General features: G+C 36.4%; 1 protein-coding gene across 6 annotated transcripts in view; it reads right to left on the minus strand.

Annotated features, from left to right (window-relative positions):
* Nucleotides 1-20,716, minus strand: part of LRBA (LPS responsive beige-like anchor protein) — a 453,900-nt gene that overhangs the window by 225,195 nt on the left and 207,989 nt on the right. For all 6 annotated transcript variants that reach the window (XM_070757811.1, XM_070757810.1, XM_070757809.1 and 3 more), the window contains one exon: nt 11,445-11,569. In XM_070757811.1, the coding sequence (XP_070613912.1) occupies nt 11,445-11,569 (125 nt within the window). The remainder of the gene's footprint in view (nt 1-11,444; nt 11,570-20,716) is intronic.

A 20,716-nucleotide genomic window follows, 5' to 3' on the forward strand; every position in this document is an offset into this window, starting at 1 on the left:
CACAGAAGTTTGATTTACTTGGAGTTTTATTATTATTATTATTATTATTATTATTATTATTATTATTATTATTATTTAATAGACTTGTATGCCGCCCCTCTCCGAAGACTTACTGCTTATATTGTGTTGTTTAAGTGTTCCCTTTATTTTTTTGAGCAGTGTATTATTAATCAGAATCAGTTTTGTATAGTAGTTAGGCCATCAGTTTAAAAGCTGGCTGAGCTTTAAATCCACCTTGGGCATAAAGCCAGCTGGGTGACCTTGAGCCAATGAGTCTCTCCTAGGTAGGAAGCAATGGCAAACCACTCCTGAAAAACCTTCCCCCCAAAACTGCCGGGACGTGTCCAGGGACTCTCTCAGAATTCAACACAACTGAACAGAAGACCCCAAAAAAAGTTAATTAAAAATATAATCGTTCTTGATTTTACTAAACCATTTGGTAGCATCCTCTTTCACCTATTTCAATCAGCAATTATAGGTCAGATATTGTGAAACCAGTTTATTGAAACATCTTATTATGGTTATAAACTTTTTAGATGTAGCAGTGGCCATCAGAAATTGGTAGATAGGCTCTATGATGAAGTAACATTTTATCATGTAGTTAGACTGTTTTGCGCTCATTTCTTTCACAAAACACACACACACAGAGAGACACATATACATATCATACATACATACATATACAATACACATACATATTTTTTCTGATAATGAAAAGGAAGGAAGACTATCAGACAGAAAATACATACATACATACATACATACATACATACATACATACATACATACAGGGGTGGGCTACTGCCCAGACAGCGGGGAACGCAGTAGGGTAGCGAAAATGGAGCTCCACCGCAGAGCACCAATTTGCACTGAAAGATGTTGAAAGAAAATGTAGGGCATCCTGCAGAAGCCACGCCCACAGTGTGGTAGTAAAACTTTTGGTAGCCCTTTACTGCATGCATACATACATACATACACATATACATATACAAACATATATATATACACACACACACACACATATCCTTACTATTAATGTATGTTTGGTTTTATAATAAGGGTTTTTTAGTTGTTTTAGTATTGGATTGTTACATGCTGTTTTTATTACTGTTGTTAGCCGCTCCGAGTCTACGGAGAGGGGCGGCATACAAATCCAATAAATTAATTAATAAATAAATTGGTATACTATATTGTAATTACTTGCTAGTAATTGATACATATACTGGTCATGAAGGATTGTAGTTTACTTGCTTTAAAAAAAAAACTTCCTAATTTTGATAGAATTTTGTTGTATGGCTGTTTAGGTAGTAAATCAGCATATATAAACAGAATACATTCAATTATACCAGATATGCACCAAAATTAACTTTGCATCCAAGCAAATTAAGTGAAAAATCATATTTAACTAAACAAATGGACTGACTTTTTCTAATAGCTTACAATTATATTTTTAAAATCATTGGCTTTGAATAACTCAAACACAAAAAGTTCACTTTTATAAAACAAGTGCTTCCCACTCAAACTTTGAAGGCCACTGATGCCAAGACATTCCATTTCTGGTATTAAGGTGCTGAATATGATGAAGACTTATACAGAAGTTCCAGGAAATTATCTATTCTTTAACAAAAAGCAACTCCGGTTTCAAGCCACAATATTTGCAATTTAACAGCACATACCAAGATTCTAATTTGTGCTCCACAGAATTAAAACCACAGGTCACAATCCGCAGACTTGAAAACATAAATGTTTATGTGATTAAGACATGAGATTACACAGCTATTCTTTTAGATTATGCCATATGCTTTCTATAGAACGAACTATCCAGCTGACGTAATCATATTGCTGGCCAATCATTTCTGTTCTCTGACAGCTTTGTTTGAAAGTTTTACTGGCAGTGCTTTGAAACTGCTTTATATATAAATGGGAGAGGAAGGAGGGGGGAGAGGCAGGGAAAGAAAGAGGGGGAGAAAGAGAATAAACTTTTGGAAGTACTACTGAAATACACTAATAATTGCATTCTTTTGACCCCTTATATCTTAGCCTGCAAGTTAGCTCAAGAGAGTTAAGTGGTGACTAGCTGATTTATAGGCCAAAATCGTCTCTGACTGACAGCTCTTTCACTTGCTGACATAATTGTGGAAATTAATTCTGGCAGTTAAGATAGAAAAATAGTGACAGATGAGCACATGACTGACATCTGGTGGGAAGTGGAGTTAAGTTGCTCATATGGGATTCTGGCCATGGAGCTGCTGAACAAAGCTCATTCCACAGTGGACTTGTGGATTCCTGAGCTTACTGCTTATGAAATTAGCTTTTAAAAGCTTTAATACAATTCATCATATTATAAAATAATTAAGAAATACATATGAAGTCATGAACTATTTCTTTGCAAAACAAATGGGATTTTTTTTGTCTCATTATTATATTTTCTTTCTTTCTTTCTTTCTCATTCTTTCTTTCTTTCTTTCTTTCCTTCTTCTATTTATAATAGTTAGCATTGATATTTAGTATTTATCATATCATCCTGTTTGAATTTTTATTGCCACTCAGGAAAAAACAGGTAAATTTGCTCCAGATTTAATTTTGTTAATGCCTTTTGTTAATGTTAAAAGCTTTAATACAATTCATCATATTATAAAATAATTAAGAAATACATATGAAGTCATGAACTATTTCTTTGCAAAAACAAATGGGGATTTTTTTGTCTCCTTATTATATTTTCTTTCTTTCTCATTCTTTCTTCCTTCTTTCTTTCTTTCTTCTATTTATAATAATTAGCATTGATATTTAGTATTTATCATATCATCCTGTTTGAATTTTTATTGCCACTCAGGAAAGAACAGGTAAATTTGCTCCACATTTAATTTTGTTAATGTCTTTTGTTAATGTTAAAAGCTTTAATACAATTCATCATATTATAAAATAATTAAGAAATACATATGAAGTCATGAACTATTTCTTTGCAAAAAAAATGGGGATTTTTTGTCTCCTTATTATATTTTCTTTCTTTCTTTCTTTCTCGTTCTTTCTTTCTTTCTTCTATTTATAATAGTTAGCATTGATATTTAGTATTTATCATATCATCCTGTTTGAATTTTTATTGCCACTCAGGAAAGAACAGGTAAATTTGCTCCACATTTAATTTTGTTAATGTCAAATACTTTTCTCAGGCATCAGTATTCCAAACATTCTAAAACAGTGATGAAGTTTCTAGTTGTCAACTCTTCATAATTTTAATTTAAGAGCAATTAACAGGGCAACTATTTTGTTAAATTTAAAAACATTAGACTGTACCACCAAAACAAACAAACAAGTATTGTTGTCTTGCCCTGTGACAAAATTGAAATTCGTATTACTTAATATTTCTCTGCATTTTAAATTTTTATTTATATTATTTCCTTTCACAATAGATCTAATGCAATGTCCTTGGTCTCCCACTGGAGTACTGACCAGACCTGATCAGCTTATTTCAGCTAATAACTTCCTTGTGTATCTTCATTTCCTTTTAATTTCCATTGAGGACCTGTAGACTGCACGAGTCAAAAAGAGGACGGGAAAAATATTTACTGACCCCTCGCATCCTGGACACAAATTGTTTCAACTCCTACCCTCAAAACGTCGCTACAGAGCACTGCACACCAAGACAACTAAACACAAGAACAGTTTTTTTCCTAACGCCATCACTCTACTAAACAAATAATTCCCTCAACACTGTCAGACTTTCTACTAAATCTGCACTTCTATTCTACTAGTTTTTCTCATCATTCCTATCACCCATTTCCTCCCATGTTGACTGTATGACTGTAACTTGTTGCTTATATCCTAAGATTTTTATTAATATTGCTTCTTCGTTGCTTATTTGACCCCTATGACAATCATTAAGTGTTGTACCACATGATTCTTGACAAATGTATATTGAGAGCATATGCACCAAGACAAATTCCTTGTGTGTCCAATCACACTTGTCCAATAAAATTCTATTCTATTCTATTCTATTCTTCATTGCTTATTTGACCCCTATGACAATGATTAAGTGTTGTACCACATGATTCTTGACAAATGTATATTTTATTTTATGTACGCTGAGAGCATATGCACCAAGACAAATTCCTTGTGTGTCCAATCACACTTGGCCAATAAAATTCTATTCTATTCTATTCTATTCTTCATTGCTTATTTGACCCCTATGACAATCATTAAGTGTTGTACCACATGATTCTTGACAAATGTATATTTTATTTTATGTACGCTGAGAGCATATGCACCAAGACAAATTCCTTGTGTGTCCAATCACACTTGGCCAATAAAATTCTATTCTATTCTATTCTATTCTATTCTATTCTTCATTGCTTATTTGACCCCTATGACAATCATTAAGTGTTGTACCACATGATTCTTGACAAATGTATATTTTATTTTATGTACGCTGAGAGCATATGCACCAAGAGAAATTCCTTGTGTGTCCAATCACACTTGGCCAATAAAATTCTATTCTATTCTATTCTATTCTATTCTATTCTTCATTGCTTATTTGACCCCTATGACAATCATTAAGTGTCGTACCACATGATTCTTGACAAATGTATATTTTATTTTATGTACGCTGAGAGCATATGCACCAAGACAAATTCCTTGTGTGTCCAATCACACTTGGCCAATAAAAATTCTATTCTATTCTATATTCCACTTTTTATGCTTCTCCCCTATTCATTTGCAGCTGTCATTCAATTCATTTTCTTCCTTTAACTTCTGTGTCTATGATTTGAACTACGTTTAAGAGGGTATTCACTTTCCTGATTCTCTTGTATCTCACTGCCGTTTGATATCATCCAATATTTTATCCTCATCTCTAATCTCTTCCTGACTCATCTCTCCAAGGAAAGATCAAGGCTTTTGTTCATTCTCATAAACCAATTTGTACAGTACTTGCCTCCATGTTACACCAGTTATCCTATCCTAAATATCACTGGGCTTTCTCTACAGCATACTCCAATGCTCTTCCCTCTGCAATTATATATGGAAGATACAATCAGATACCTTTTTCATATAGAAGATGCCTGAGTGATATTGAGATCCTAGAACATGTGTTCCTCAGGTGTAGATTTTACAAGAAATTGCACTTCCAACCATTCAGTCCTTAGTAGAGAGGCTACCCAGACTGTTCAGACTAATCATATTTTAGAATTTGGAATCCTAGATTCATTCATGCCTGGAAAGTATGAAGTGTTTTAAATAATTTTTGACCTGGACATCTGAAAAGAATGTTAAGCATATGGAGAGGGGCGGCATACAAATCTAATAAATAACAAATAATAATAATAATAATAATAATAATAATAATAATAATACTACTGCCTCACTTATTTTCCTCCCTGAATGTACCAACATAAATGGAAAAGCAGAGATGGTTACTCATCTCATTAACTGTTCTGCCGGGCTCTATGGTATGAGTCTCCCGAAAATTCAAGGGTACAAATTTCACACACACACACACACACACACACACACACACACTTGAAAGTTCAAAAACAATGTTCTTTATCACAAAATTCAAAAGAAACAAAGCACCCTTTTTTTGTATTGCAAAGAGCACTCGTCCCAAAACAGCCTTGTAGGCTGTACAAACCCCTTAAACAGTCCTTAAGTACTTAGCTAGCAACTGTGAAGAAACATCACAGCCCTCCTTCTTCCACGAAGTGAAACACACACACTTTGCTCTGCTTTGGTTTCAAAATCTTGAAAAATCAACAAACAAAGTCCGGAAACAGCAAGGCACGGTCCTGAAGAATCACGATCAGATAATCTTCCACAACGGCCAAGCCAGCATGCTGCTATTTGTATCAGCAGCTCTAATTACTGGAGCCTCCACCCAAACACAGGTGGCCTCTCTTATCTCCTGTAATATTTATTTAATTGGCTTCTTCTATGCATAACTGCGTATGCGTGGATCCAACACTTCCTCATCTGAATCGACCGAAGATAATGGAGATTGGCTTCCTGGGCTGTGCGCCAAGCCCCCCTCTTCCAAGTCACCCCCACCTTCTTCTTCATCCGAGGAAACTGCACTACCTGACTCTGTCGGCAATAAAACAGGCCTGTGACATGTTGATGTTTCCCCTGCATCCACCTCCACATTCCTTGGGGCAGGAGCTGGGCCAGAGCCAACCACAACATTAACAATTTAATTTTTCTACATGAACCTATGACTTGATGATAAACTCCAGAAACTCTGGGCAGAATGGAAATGCAACTTCTCAGAAAAGCATAATAGGTTCAAGAATTGTATTTTAAATTTCTTCCCCTGCTTCAACTCCATCCCCCCCACCCCAATGTTGATTGTTTTGAAACATGATGTTTGACATTGAATTTGTTTTTACATATCATGTTTCTGAATTTCTACATGAAATTGAAGGATGAAGTTTCCTCAAGTTCATATTTGCAAGTCATTTTATAGAAAGTGGTCTTGACAACTGCCCAGAAATTTCAATTAGTTTAAATACTGCTATTCATTCTTTTGAATAATATAGAAGTTACAATAATGTATAGTTACGATAATGTATGTATATCTCTTGAATGGTTCAGATCAAAATTTTCATATAATTTCTGGATTCACAACATCTCAATGAATATTCCCTTATATTTTGCCAAATAGGTTGTCATGATGGTATCCTTTGGATTTAGTTTGCTCCAATAGATCAAATGGGGTCACAGTAGGAGGATCATTTTAACCTATCATTTTCTGCATACTTTATTTTGACTTAATGTTTTTGATAATCTGGTATGGATTGTTTTTGTGAACTTAATTTATTTTCTGCTTTTCTGGACGTAAGTTAAAATGCTTCGTTTTACAAAACTGTTTTAGTTTTACATAGTTAAAAAACATATATTAAGATTTCAGATTAAATTCATTTCTAATGGCAATAAATTTACTTGTAAACTGTTCTAGAATATTATCATACTATTCTTTAATAAAGTTGAAACTTGTATGACTTTAGGTTTTCTGTAAATTCTTTTTAAAATACTCTCAATGACTGAAAATATAATTTTTTTTGGTTTGTATTCATCCGTGAAAAGAATATGTTTCCTAAGAAATACATAAGGGTGTGATTACTCATTATACCCAGTAAAGTCTTCATCACCCATGCAAAAAGTCCTTTTAAAATGGAAGATGATATATTCAGTGTAAATAATTTATTACAGTTGCTTGTGAGCAACATTTCTACAATGAGGGTTAATTAAAATGTATCTGCTCACAAAGGATATATTTTATGTACTTTTTTAAATGATAAGAGTAATTTCAACACCTGAGTTTAAAATAGGTCCATTGGAAAGCAAGCTTCATTCTAGATATAAATAAAGCCTTTTACAAATAACCATTTGGAACTTCACTCTCTGAAAAATCTCCTATAGTTCTTTTTCAGAGGCTAAGTTAATGTGCTTGGGAAGGGCAATTAAATTGTCAGATTTTTTTTAAAAAAATGTTTTTTAAGTAGAAAGTAGCCCAGAGAATAGTCTTGCACTGATATTGATTGTCTGAACAGAGATCATTAGTCTTAAGGTATTTATTCTGCCACCTCTATACCAGAGGCTCTCTTTCACACTAAGTCAATTCCTTGAAGAGATGGCTACTGAAATACATAAATGGGACTGAAGAAGGGCATGATTTTTGCTCTCTGGCCTTAGTATACTATGTCTGATTGTTCCTGGACCTTCTTCACTTCTTCCAACAACAATATTTAATAAACTGCATCCCAGAAGAGAGGATATATAGGAATAGTCCTCGTCTGAACTATATCAAATATTCTATTGTACAAGCTTGCAATTTATTTCCCTATCCTTTTTTTTAAAAAAAAAACCCATACAAACTGAACATCTAGAAGACAGCAGAAATTAACAAACATTACAATGGTTGGGGAAAATACATGTATGAATATAAGAAAGAGAATATTTCATCCAGAAATCATATACAGTGTTCCGTCGATTTTCGCGGGGCATGCGTTCCAAGACCGCCCGCGAAAGTCGAATTTCCACGAAGTAGAGATGCGGAAGTAAATACACTATTTTTGGCTATGAACAGTATCACATGCATTCCCTTAGCACTTTTAGCCCCTAAATTGCAATTTCCCATTCCCTTAGCAACCATTTAGATTATTACTCACCATGTTTATTTATTAAAGTTTATTAAAAAATATATATTAAAGGCAAACAAAAGTTTGGCAATGACATGTGACGTCATCGAGCGGGAAAAACCGTGGTGTAGGGAAAAACCCCATGAAGTATTTTTTTAATTAATATTTTTCAAAAACCATGGTATAGACTTTTCGCGAAGTTTGAACCCGCGAAAATAGAGGGAACACTGTATAACTACATACAATCTACAATTACTAGAACTGATGAATTTAGAATTAAACCAATAAACTGCACTGTAGAAAATAAGTCAATCTGAGCTGGCCTGAATCCAATTGCTTTGACCAAAAGGAATTGTAGAAATTTGTAGGCCTTAAAATAGGCTATTCTGCAATTCATGAAACCATAAAACAGAACAATAATTTCATTGAGCAGTTTTGCTATAATGAAGGATAGAAAGAGATTTGATGCTTCTTGCAAAATTCTAATTCAAGTAAACCTTGTTAACTATACATTTAAACTAAAGGCCCAAATATACCTGTTATCCTGAAGTTAATATACGATTACAGTGTTCCCTCGATTTTCGCGGGTTCGAACTTCGCGAATAGCCTATACCACCGTTTTTCAAAAAATATTAATTAAGAAATACTTTGCGGTTTTTTTCTATGCCACGGTTTTTCCCGCCCGATGACATCATACATCATCACCAAACTAATAATTTTTGCAAATAAATAACAAAAAAAATAATTATTGTTAATAAATAATTATGTTTATAAATATCAGGATCACTAATATCTTATTCAATGGTGAGTACCAGTAATAATGGTGAGTAAATGGTTGTTAAGGGAATGGGAAATGGTAATTTAGGGGTTTAAAGTGTTAAGGGAAGGCTTGTGATACTGTCCATAGCCAAAAATGGTGTATTTACTTCTGCATCTCTACTTCGCGGAAATTCGACTTTCGCGGGTGGTCTCGGAACGCATCCCCTGCGAAAATCGAGGGAACACTGTATATAGCTCAAGCACAATTTACAAAGATTGTAGATGTTCATCTCAGTTTCCTTTTGATTTCCTATTTAGTTTTGCTACCTAGACTATGTTCATTACTATGCATTAAACTGAATTAATTCTATACATTGCTTCAGTCCCAAAAGCAAAAAAAAAAAAAGTGGTTCAAGGATGTGGAGGGCATAAACAGAATATCTTTCCATAATTCAGCAGTGCGTTTTGCCAGTTGTGGAATTGTAGTAGGCAGCCACACCGTCCTAAGAAAAGGTGCATTTGATTTAAGGAATAGGAGGCAGCTGTTTCATTGGAATCTCTGCACGCTCCAAAGCACTTTTTTCTCTTTGAATGTGAAGCAATCCACAGCCTTAATTTGTATTATAGGAGGAAGAAAGCTCCTGAACAGCACAGTAATGGAAACAGCTGAAAAAACATATTCGTGCACAATCACCTGGTATCTGTTCAGCTGTGGATACAACACACACACAAATTGTTTTGTGAATCAATTTAAGGCACTTTTACTTGGAGCAAGTATGTGATGCTTTAGTATGTGAGTGCATGTGTATGTGTTGAATGTAAGGACAGAGAGGTTTTACTTTTAAAAAGGGTTAGAATGTTTTACCAATTAATCAGTTAAGATATTTGCACAAACCTAACCTATCTAAAAACAATACAATAATTGTTGTTTATTCCATCAAGTGTTTTCTGCCATACCAAGTCAAACCATCTTAGAAATTATGCTTTTTCTGCATTGATGTCTTTTTTGGCATAAGCACCTCGAGAAACAATAGATCCATGCTTCGATTGTATACACATTAATTCAATAAATCAGGTTTATTTCAGTTGTTTGCTATATTTTACTTGCAAGTACAGGATTGAAGTAGAATCCGGTTTTAAAATATTTGAGTTAATAGTATATTTATCATCTTAAACTCAAAAAACTGTATTAATAGGGAGTATGGTATTTGAGAAGAAAAGACGGTATTGTAGTACAAAAGCCTTTCCAATTAACATTTAATGAAATCATCTATATAATTAGTTGTGTTTCATTTTTGTATTTGCTTGACTTTTTCACAATAAGTTTAGTGAAAAATGAATACCATACAGCCTATTAAAGTTCTGTATTATTACAACCATCACTGCATGAACGCAGAGAGAGGAATATATATGTGTATATATCACAAATAATACTGCTAGAATATTCACCATGTGTAATTATTAATTAAATATTAGGTTTAAAATTAAGCACGTGATTTAAAACCTTTTAATACATTTCATGTAGTTAGATCTGTTTTTACACTAATGCATCATGATTTAAAACTTAATAAAATATATTTAAACGTTAAAAATATAATGACTGAATTCTTATTATAATATTCTGATGAATAAACAAAAAATGAACTAATGTTCTACTTCATTATTGTACTTCTAAAAAACAATGCGAATGATGGCATCAAACTATACTAAATATACGGTAACTGTTAAGGATAATTTGCACTCTTGAAATAGCTCCTTGTGTATAGTACAGCAATATATCAATCCCAAAGCAGAAAGGTTCCAATTAATTCTACATCTGATTTTTCACTCCTTTAGCAAAATACGAAGTGATCAATACCATTATAGGTTAAGATTGTAGTTATGACTCTTCTCTATTTGATAATGAATTTAAAATGTTTCTGTATGTTTTGGGCATTATAGCTCTAAAAAATTAGAGATATTTTCTTTCAGAAATGACTCTTTAAGAATAAGTACAAGAGGTTAAGATGCTTGGCCCATGTTGTCTGTCAATCTTCTATCTATCTGCTTGTCATCTATCTTATCTAGGTATCTAACAGCCTTCCTACAATTTACTTATTTTGAGAAAAGCATTCATTCTGACTTGTACAATGCAGGCAAATTAAAATAGAGCTCCTGTGAATATCCTTTGACTCACAATGCACAATTTTCATTTTAATCTGAAATTAATTAAAATAATCAGTGGGGATTTCTCGCAGGAAGATATATCTTGTTTATATTGTTACAACTTCACACACACAACAATTTGCCACTGAAGCTTATTAAAACTTAAGGGAATAAGAGAATCTTAAAGCTTTGTTTCAGATTTCTGGTGTACTGAAGCCTCCACCTAAAGGATTTCTGCAAGGCGGTTGTTGCTAAAAGAATACAACTAATTGGGTCTTGAAATCCTCAGGTCTAAAATGCAAGGAAGAGAACTCCAAACGTGACAGTTCGTGGCTCTCTTAGAACAATCAAGTTCTCTATCTCCATTGCCATACAGACTTGAGACTATTAGTGAGTAGATTTTACACTGACCGTGGTCTATGGCAGCTTTTAAGGTTGCTTCAGGATGTGTCGATCCAAGGGGGTTGCGAACAAATCGTCGTCGGCGCCGCAAGTCATCTTCCCAGTAGTCAAGGCGCCAGAACTCACGAGGACAACTACAATGAAATAGAGAAGCCACATATGTTAGCAATTACCAAACAGCATGGTAGCCCTGGATTTCTGCATAAAGCTTTCCTTGTTTGCTCTTTTCCTTTTTCTAAAAACAGCACCCTAAACCTCTCCTACAATCTTTTAAAGTTCGATATGTCCTTGAAAATAACAGTATCACCTTCCAGTCTGAGAAAACTCCTTTTCCTTTCTTTCTCAGAAGGTGAAATGAGCACTAAATACATCATTTTGAAATGAATTGCTGACAGTGTGATCATTTTCCCCACACTCTAGTGGCATGTGCTCCGATTTCAGCCTCATTTCAGCCTCAGCAGGGCACCTTTCTCAGTGGCTGCATTTATAAACCAGAATAGGGAAAAGCTATTATAAATATGGTATAGCATTACCTGTATTAATCAAAGTCTGTCCCCCTTCATTTTTCTTCCTCATTTGTGCCTTTTTGTACAAGGTCACTAAATCTTATCACGGATTCTTGGTGGAGAAAGTGTTAACTTTAATGAATGCTTCTGTTACCTGATTATGTATATGATAATAAAATATTGCTCTATTTAGATCTGCAGGAATTTAATTAAAATAATCTCTTAAAATATTCATTACTTTTAGCCCCCAAGGCATAGAATGTAGAAAAATCCTTTTTTTTGTTTCCTTTTCCTGTTTTTAAATAAACTATTCCAGCAGAGTGATATAACAATTTATTCTCAAGCAAATCAGATTTGTTTTCTGTTTTTATGTCACTAGATTTTTGCATTTAATTAAGAACTTCATGTTATGGTGAGAATACTGAAAGAATACGTCCCAAAATTTACATTAATAAAATGGTGCTACCACATTTGTTATTTTCCACATTGTATTATTCAAATATGCATACATCTTTTTAATATGGGCATATATAAATGCCAGGTCCTATCTTGTTACATACCATGAGCAAATGTGCTATAAAGCTGTACATTTTCTATTAAAAATGGCAATAGCAGCCAACTCAAGTATGTATTCATATCTAGAAATACAAATAAATATGTAAAATAATAAACGCCTGCAGAACGACACTGAGATATACTGCCAACATCTGCATCCCCCAATTACAAATTATATTGTTTATAAAGAAATATCTATTGTAGTCTTACAATAAGTAAGCAAAACAGTAAGGAAAAATTAGTTTCTATATTATAATTTCTTTTTATGATGTAATAATTATTGTACATATGTCAGATTTGAAAAATAAATAGATCCGTTTAATTTACTGATTAGAAATGGATACAGATTCACAGTACCAAAGATTTTCTTATTTAATCTCCAGAAATAGTAAAAGTTTATTTTTTGAAAGTAAATGAAAATCTATAAACTTTTCTTCTTGTAAGTTTAATTGTTGAAAGTCCATGCTAAATAATATATCATATGAAACCTAATAAACATGCAACAAAATCTTAATTAAAAAAACCTCCCTTATTTCCTTTTTCTTGACTGTAATTCTTATTACTCTGTAAATTATTTGCATTCCTACTAAATACATTTTTACTATCTATATTTATCACAGAAATTTAAAATGAAATCCTCGAGACTAGTTTGTAACTTATTTTGTAGGATTTATCAAGGGCAGGAATATGCATTAAAAAGCTGTTCAGACTGTGATTAATAACTTAAAATTCACTACATCAAGTATGAAACAAGGCAGTTTACTATCACCTCTGTGTGCATTTATTTGATAGTCATGAAATCTGGACAGATACTTCATCATTCTGCCTTTCTTCACTTATCTATTTAACTTATTATCAAATATCAACTCAGATAGGAGTCTCCAATCACAAATTGTTCCTCATCTTCTGGAGAATTGTATAATGTAGTCTACTAATCAGTATGGCAATCAGTACAAATAACTAGTTACTTAAACTGATTTTTTTCTATACTGTATATTGTTCTGAGAAATATTGTATCTAGTGTCATATTAACCCCAATATGGGCTTCTAAATATCTGTTAAGAATTTATGTCATAAATTCTAGTACACCATACTATAATATTGTTCAAATTATTAACGTCAAGTTGTTATCTTTCTCTATTTGGTAGGGAAGATTTGCCTATTTGCCGATGACTCTAAAGTGTGCAATAAGATTGATTTTCCTGGAGGCGTCTGTAATGTGGTAAATGATTTAGCTTTACTAGATAAATGGTCAAAACAATGGAAACTGCAGTTTAATGTTTACAAATGTAAAATAATGCATTTGGGGAAAAGGAATCCTCAATCTGAGTATTGTATTGGCAGTTCTGTGTTAGCAAAAACTTCAGAAGAGAAGGATTTAGGGGTAGTGATTTCTGACAGTCTCTAAATGAGTGAACAGTGCAGTCAGGCGGTAGGGAAAGCAAGTAGGATGCTTGGCTGCATAGCTAGAGGTATAACAAGCAGGAAGAGGGAGATTATGATCCTGCTATATAGAGTGCTGGTGAGACCACATTTGGAATACTGTGTTCAGTTCTGGAGACCTCACCTACAAAAAGATATTGACAAAATTGAACGGGTCCAAAGACGGGCTACAAGAATGGTGGAAGATCTTAAGCATAAAACGTATCAGGAAAGACTTAATGAACTCAATCTGTATAGTCTGGAAAATAGAAGGAAAAGGGGGGACATGATCGAAACATTTAAATATGTTAAAGGGTTAAATAAGGTCCAGGAGGGAAGTGTTTTTAATAGGAAAGTGAACACAAGAACAAGGGGACACAAACTGAAGTTAGTTGGGGGAAAGATCAAAAGCAACATGAGAAAATATTATTTTACTGAAAGAGTAGTAGATCCTTGGAACAAACTTCCAGCAGACGTGGTTGGTAAATCCACAGTAACTGAATTTAAACATGCCTGGGATAAACATATATCCAATCTAAGATAAAATACAGAAAATAGTATAAGGGCAGACTAGATGGATCATGAGGTCTTTTTCTGCCATCAGTCTTCTATGTTTCTATGTTTCTAAATTAAATTCTGTTTTAGGAAAGTTAAAATTACTAAAATTATATATAATCATGAAGCAACATATTAAAGGAACATGGAAATACATAAAAAGCCCTTGAAAAACATAGATACGCTATGGAATAGGTCTAGATGTAGAGATAACAACAGAGATTCTGATGCTCCAAATAGATAGTATAGTGAGTCAGATAAACCTCACAGGCATAGGAAGTGCAATTAAAAAGTTATTTCCTTAAAGAGGAGGGCCATTGAACCACTCCCAAAGTAGCCACCCTAGTTACCCTCCCTAAATATATATGCAAACAGCAGATCTCCAGTTGAACAAATAAACTAATGCAATTACTTTTAATTGTTCTGTTCCCATGTTTACAAAATTCTAACATTTTCATACTGAAAATTATCAGTAGTACCTCTGTTTGGCCCAGCACCACATTACCAGTTTCTTGTCGAATTGGTTTTTTTAATAGAAGAAAAGAAAGGACTATGGATACAATTTTTAAAAAAGAAAAAAAAATTACAGGGTTACCTCGATTTTTGCGGGTTCGAACTTCGCGAAAAGTCTATACCACGGGTTTTCAAAAATATTAATTAAAAAATACTTTGCGGTTTTTTCCCCTATACCACGGTTCTTCCCGCCCAATGGCGTCATATGTCACCGCCAAACTTTCGTCCACCTTTAATAAATATTTTTTTAATAAACTTTAATAAATAAACATGGTGAGTAATAATCTAAATGGTTGCTAAGGGAATGGGAAATTGCAATTTAGGGGTTTAAAGTGTTAAGGGAAGGCTTGTGATACTGTTCATAGCCAAAAATGGTGTATTTACTTCCGCATCTCTACTTCGCAGAAATTCGACTTTCGCGGGCGGTCTCAGAACGCATCCCCCGCAAAAATCGAGGGAACACTCTATAAGCAAATATATATATATATATGAAATTTTCCTCTGCACAAAAAGTATGAATAGGACATCATTTATTTTGAGGCATAAAAATCCTCAAGAAGCAATCTAAGATTTTAGGAATTTGATGAGGAATAACTAGCTAATATTTCATGGAATGCCATTACTAAAATGAATTAGTGCAGCAATCCCTATATATTGCAAGACTAGTTTAAAACTTATATATGTGAAACGTAATTCTGCAGAACAGAAAGTTCAGACCAGTAGCCTTAATAAGCCACATGCTGTAATGAAAACAGGAGACCAGTCTGGAGTTCATTTCACAAGATGCCTGTTCAAAGAAAAACATTTCGTTTCCTGGGCTGGAGGTTAAACACATCATGCAGGTAAAATGTTTGCTTATGCCTGGTCATGAATGTGAGTTTTATACCATCGAGGAAAGTGCCTGACTGACATGTCTAGAAGTTGAAACTATCAATTATCCGCATAACAAATATACTTTTGATGAGCGTGTAATAATGTTAGCAATGTGTTATCCTTAGGCTTGTTTAAAGACAATAAAATTAGTGTCATTAACAATCATAACATACCATATTGTTATGTAGGGGTATTGTTGTGGTTAGCTCTGGCCCTGCTCCTGCCCCAAGGACTGTGGATGTGGGGGAGACATCCACATGCTGCAGGCCGGTTTTGCCCCCGGTGGAATCTGCTGATGAAGGCTCCTCTGACCAAGAAGACATGAGTGACAGGGAGGAGGAGAGTGGGGCAGACAGCTCAGAAGGAGATCAATTATCTAGCTCCTCCTTGGATTCAGAACAAGAGTTAATGATACAGCCACGCATGCGGAGAGCGATGCATAGGCAACAACAACTGAGAGATTATTATCAAAGAAAATGAGGCCACCTGTGGTTGGGTGTGGCTGTGGTAATTAGTGAGGCTGCTATAAATAGCAGCCTGTGGGTTTGGCCATTGTGGAGGATTATCTGATCGTTGTGCTTCGTGACTGCTTTACTGACTTTGACTTTTTGTGTGCTGATTTTCCCCCGCTTTGAAACTAAACCAGAGCAAAGTGTGTTTCACTTTGTGAAAGAAGAAGGACTGTGAATTGCCTCACAGCTGCAATATAAGTATCACAGAACTGATAAGGGACTTGTACAAATTACCAGTTTGTTTGGAGACCAGTGCTCTTTGCTATACCAAAAGAGGGCTTAGTTTAAGTGACTTTTCATTATAAAGAACATTGTTTTGAATTTTCAAACGTGTGTGTGTCTGAAATTTGTACCTGTGAATTTTTGGGAGGAGTCTACCAGAGAGCCCGACAGAACAGGTATGGACAATGATGGTCCATTATAATTGCACTGCACAAAAAGCGAAGAAATGGCAGATAAATTATTCTCATGAATATGATGCCCTCAGATACATGTCTTCAGTTCTTTTCTGTGATACCAGGAACAGTAATTTCAGATTATGTCCCCTTTTCAGTTATATGACTGCAATTTGTAGTGTTATCAGAATTGGTAAAAAGAGTTTCAGGTGTTCACTGAAATGAGTACCCAAAACAGCAACATGTTGAAGTAAAACTGGGAGGATGAAACTGTGCCCTAGATTCTGTTCTGCCTGACTGGGCTCAGGCAATTCGTAACAGTCCAAGGAAAAGAAATCAAACACACACGTGCTCTTCTAATCAGCAAACTTGTATTAAACAAACAAAAAAGGGTTAACCAAAACAGTCCTAACAGGACTGTTTAAACAGTATCAGGAAATAATGATAGTGCAAGACGTAATTCAGCCAAATACAAAACACAGGAAAAAGCAAACAAAGACAACCTGCATGGAGCAGAAACGTTTCAGGAGTCCTTTGAATCTGTAGAGCAAACAGCAAGTCCCAGAGGTTTCACCTCCCACGTGCCTGAAAAGGCTGGGTTGAAATCCAAAGGCACAGAACAGAAACTTCAGAGCAGGAACCACAAAGTAACACAGATAAACAGCCACAGTTTGCCTTGTGCCTCTGTTCCCTTTTATACCTTTAGCCCTCATTAAGGGAACCACACCCAGTCCTCAGTATAAGAACCACACCCAGCCCAGGTGCTACTCTGATCACCTGTAATAGTCCTTCAAGTGAGCCCTCCTTTGCATGGCTCTTCGGATACGCATGTCTATGAATTGGTCTGCAGAGGAATCCAAGGAAGAGAGACTGTCTGAGGGACTGCATGCCAAATCCCCTGGGCTGTCTGCTGGGTCCTGCGTGCTGTCTACCAACTCCTCTGAACCAGTGGCCTCATCCTCATGGCTGTCTGCCACATCTTCCTGGCTGTCAGCCAGGCTTTCGCACTCACTTTGTGCCGCATCTCTCCCATCTGTGGGAGCAACGGCTGGCCCAATCCCAAACACAACAGATTCTAAGGCCAAAAGCCTGCTGTGTCTGACGAAGGAGAACCACGTATCTTGTTTGTCATGGTCTGAATCAAAAGAGGGGTAACAATGGGGGCCAATCCCTTTTAAAGCCTATGATTCAGTCTATATGTCACTGGACAGTCTTAACCCACACACTTAGAGCCTAGCTCCACCATTCTTGGAGAAGAGGAATTACTGAAAAAGGATGTTGCTCTTACCTAATATGCCTATTCTCATAGGGTGGAGCTAACCTCCAAGAATGGGATGACATCGTACCTTCAGTCAATGAAAATCCGAGTCTAACAAATCTCCCCCAGCCTCAATTCTCCCTCTTTGACGATAGTCAGACTCTGCGTTTAGCTCCCAAAGTCAAACAAACAAGAAGATAACAATTTGATGTCCCAAAGACCAGAACTAGCTGGAGAATTCTGGGAGTTGAAGTCCTCCAGGCTTAAAGTTGCCAACGTTGGAGACCCCTGCTTTAAAAGGCTGCACTATGGTTGTGAATAAGATGACCGATCCCTTCATTTCTGCCACTCAAAACCATGGAAAATGACTATCCTACTGTCTCTTCATGAACAGAAACCATAGAGAGAACATATGGGTAATTTTCTAACCTCTCCTTATCAGAAGAGGTTCTAAAGAACTGACCTACTTACTAGCTTCTTGGTCTTTGCTGTGGTTGCTAGCTCTGTATCTTCAGTTCACTGTACCTTCCTTGGAAATTCCCTGCTGCAGTTTCCATGTGATCTTTAAAGTCACATAGAGCAGAGGTCCCCAACCTTTTTTGCACCAGGGACCGGCTTTCAGCTAGACCAGTTTTCCATGGCCCGGGGGGGGGGGGGGAGCTAGCTGTCAGCGGCGCCGTAAAAGGGGCGATCAAGAGAGGAATGGGTGAATGAATGGACGGAGGGTGGGAAGGAAGGAAGGAAAAAGGGAAGGTACAGGAACAGAAGAAGGGTGCAAAGAAGCAAAGAAAGGTGTGAAAGGGGAGAGTAAGAGAGGAAGGAGTGAAAGAAGGGAATGAGGGAGGAAAGAAGGGAGGAAGGAAAAGGAAAGCAAGAAATGGAGGGAGGAAAGGAAGGGAGGAAAGGAAGGAAGGAAGGAAGAAAGAAGGAAAGAGGGAAGGGACAGGAACAGAGGAAGGAAGCAAGGAAACTTATGAAAGGGGAGAGTAAGAGAGGAAGGACTGGAGGGAGGGAGGGAAGAAGGTAGGAAGGAGAAAGAAAAGAAATAGAGGAAGGAAAGGTAAAAGAGAGAAAGAAAAAGAGCAAGAAAGAAAGAAAGAAAGAGAAAGAAAGAAAGAAAGAAAGGCAACTTCAAAGAAAGGCTCACTGAGCATCTCTCACTCTCTCTCTCTTTCTATCCCTCTTTCTTTCTTTCTCTTCCTTTCTCTCTCTCCTCTTCCTTTATCTCCTCTTTCTCTCCCCCCTCTCTCCCCCTTTCCCTCTCTCTTTCTCTCTCCCTCTCTTGCTATCTCTCCCCCCTTTCCCTCTCTTTCTCCCTCTCTTTCTCTCTCTCCCCCCTCTCTCTTTCTCTCTCTCTCCCCCTCTTTCTCTCTCTTCTTCTCACTTTCTCTCTCTTGTTTTCTTTCTGTCTCTTTTGCTTTCTCTCTCTCTCACTCTTTCTCTCTTGTTTTGTTTCTCACGCTCTTTCTCTCTCTTGTTCTCTCTCTCTTGCTATCTCTTTCTCTCCCCCCTTTCTCTCACTCTCTCTTTCTCACTTTCTCTCTATCTTGCTGTCTGTTGCTTTCACTCACTCTCGTTCTCTCTCCGTTCTTCTCAGCGGTGACGCGCGCACGCCCTGCCCGCCTCACATTTGCCGAGAGGACTTTCGCCCCGGGCTCTCAGCAAGGGGGTTTGCATGAGAGGCGGGGCCGGCGGAAGGTGATATTCAATGTCGGGGGCGCACGGGCGGTTTTGCGCGCGCTCCCTATCTCCCTGCTAGCCCACTCGGAATACGTATTCAAAATAAGAAAAGCCTTTGCCGGCGAAGGCTTTTCTTATTTTGAATACGTATTCCGAGTGGGCTAGCAGGGAGATAGGGAGCGCGCGCAAAACCGCCCGTGCGCCCCCGACATTGAATATCACCTTCCGCCGGCCCCGCCTCTCATGCAAACCCCCTTGCTGAGAGCCCGGGGCGAAAGTCCTCTCGGCAAATGTGAGGCGGGCAGGGCGTGCGTTCCGGGTGCGGGAGGAGCTGCGGTGAAAGGCAGGAGGGGGCAGAGGAGCAGAGGGGGCAAATCGGGCGGGCGGTGGGCAGCGCGGAAAGGCCGAGGGGGCCCTGGTGCCGCGGACCGGCTGAAAACCCCCAACGGCCCGGTCCCGGTCCGCGGACCGGCGGTTGGAGACCCCTGACATAGAGCACATTGCAAAAATCATGCCTAATAAAGTAGTGAGTTACTATCAGCTAATCAAATTTTTGGAATGTTCATGGAATTGGCTTTTAACCTTTAAGTGGAAAGGAAATGCAACAGCGTTTGGAGATTTCAAAGATCTTCCAAAACATATAATTGTTAGTGTACACAATCACACAGCTTTGATTTAGAAACAGAGACGTAATTTAGATTTTCAGCTATACTAATCAAACAGCACACAGTCCCTTTTCTGAATTCAGTCCTTTAACCCATGTTGTTTAGAAAATTGCACTCAAGTTATACATGAACCCTAGTTGTATTATTCCTGAACAGTACAAATGTTCTATGCCTAAAAGGAATGTTGTATTTTATTTCAAATGAAATTAAGTGACCAGACTTTTTTCTAATTTAGCATAGAAGAGTTGATTTTACCAAGTGACATTGAGATGAAATAGGATATGATGGATAAAATGAAGTTTAGAACTTTATTTCGGTAATAAAATAAGTCTGCTTAGCAAATCAAC

Source organism: Erythrolamprus reginae, chromosome 7, assembly GCF_031021105.1.
Source record: "Erythrolamprus reginae isolate rEryReg1 chromosome 7, rEryReg1.hap1, whole genome shotgun sequence".
NCBI classification, from domain to species: domain Eukaryota; kingdom Metazoa; phylum Chordata; class Lepidosauria; order Squamata; family Dipsadidae; genus Erythrolamprus; species Erythrolamprus reginae.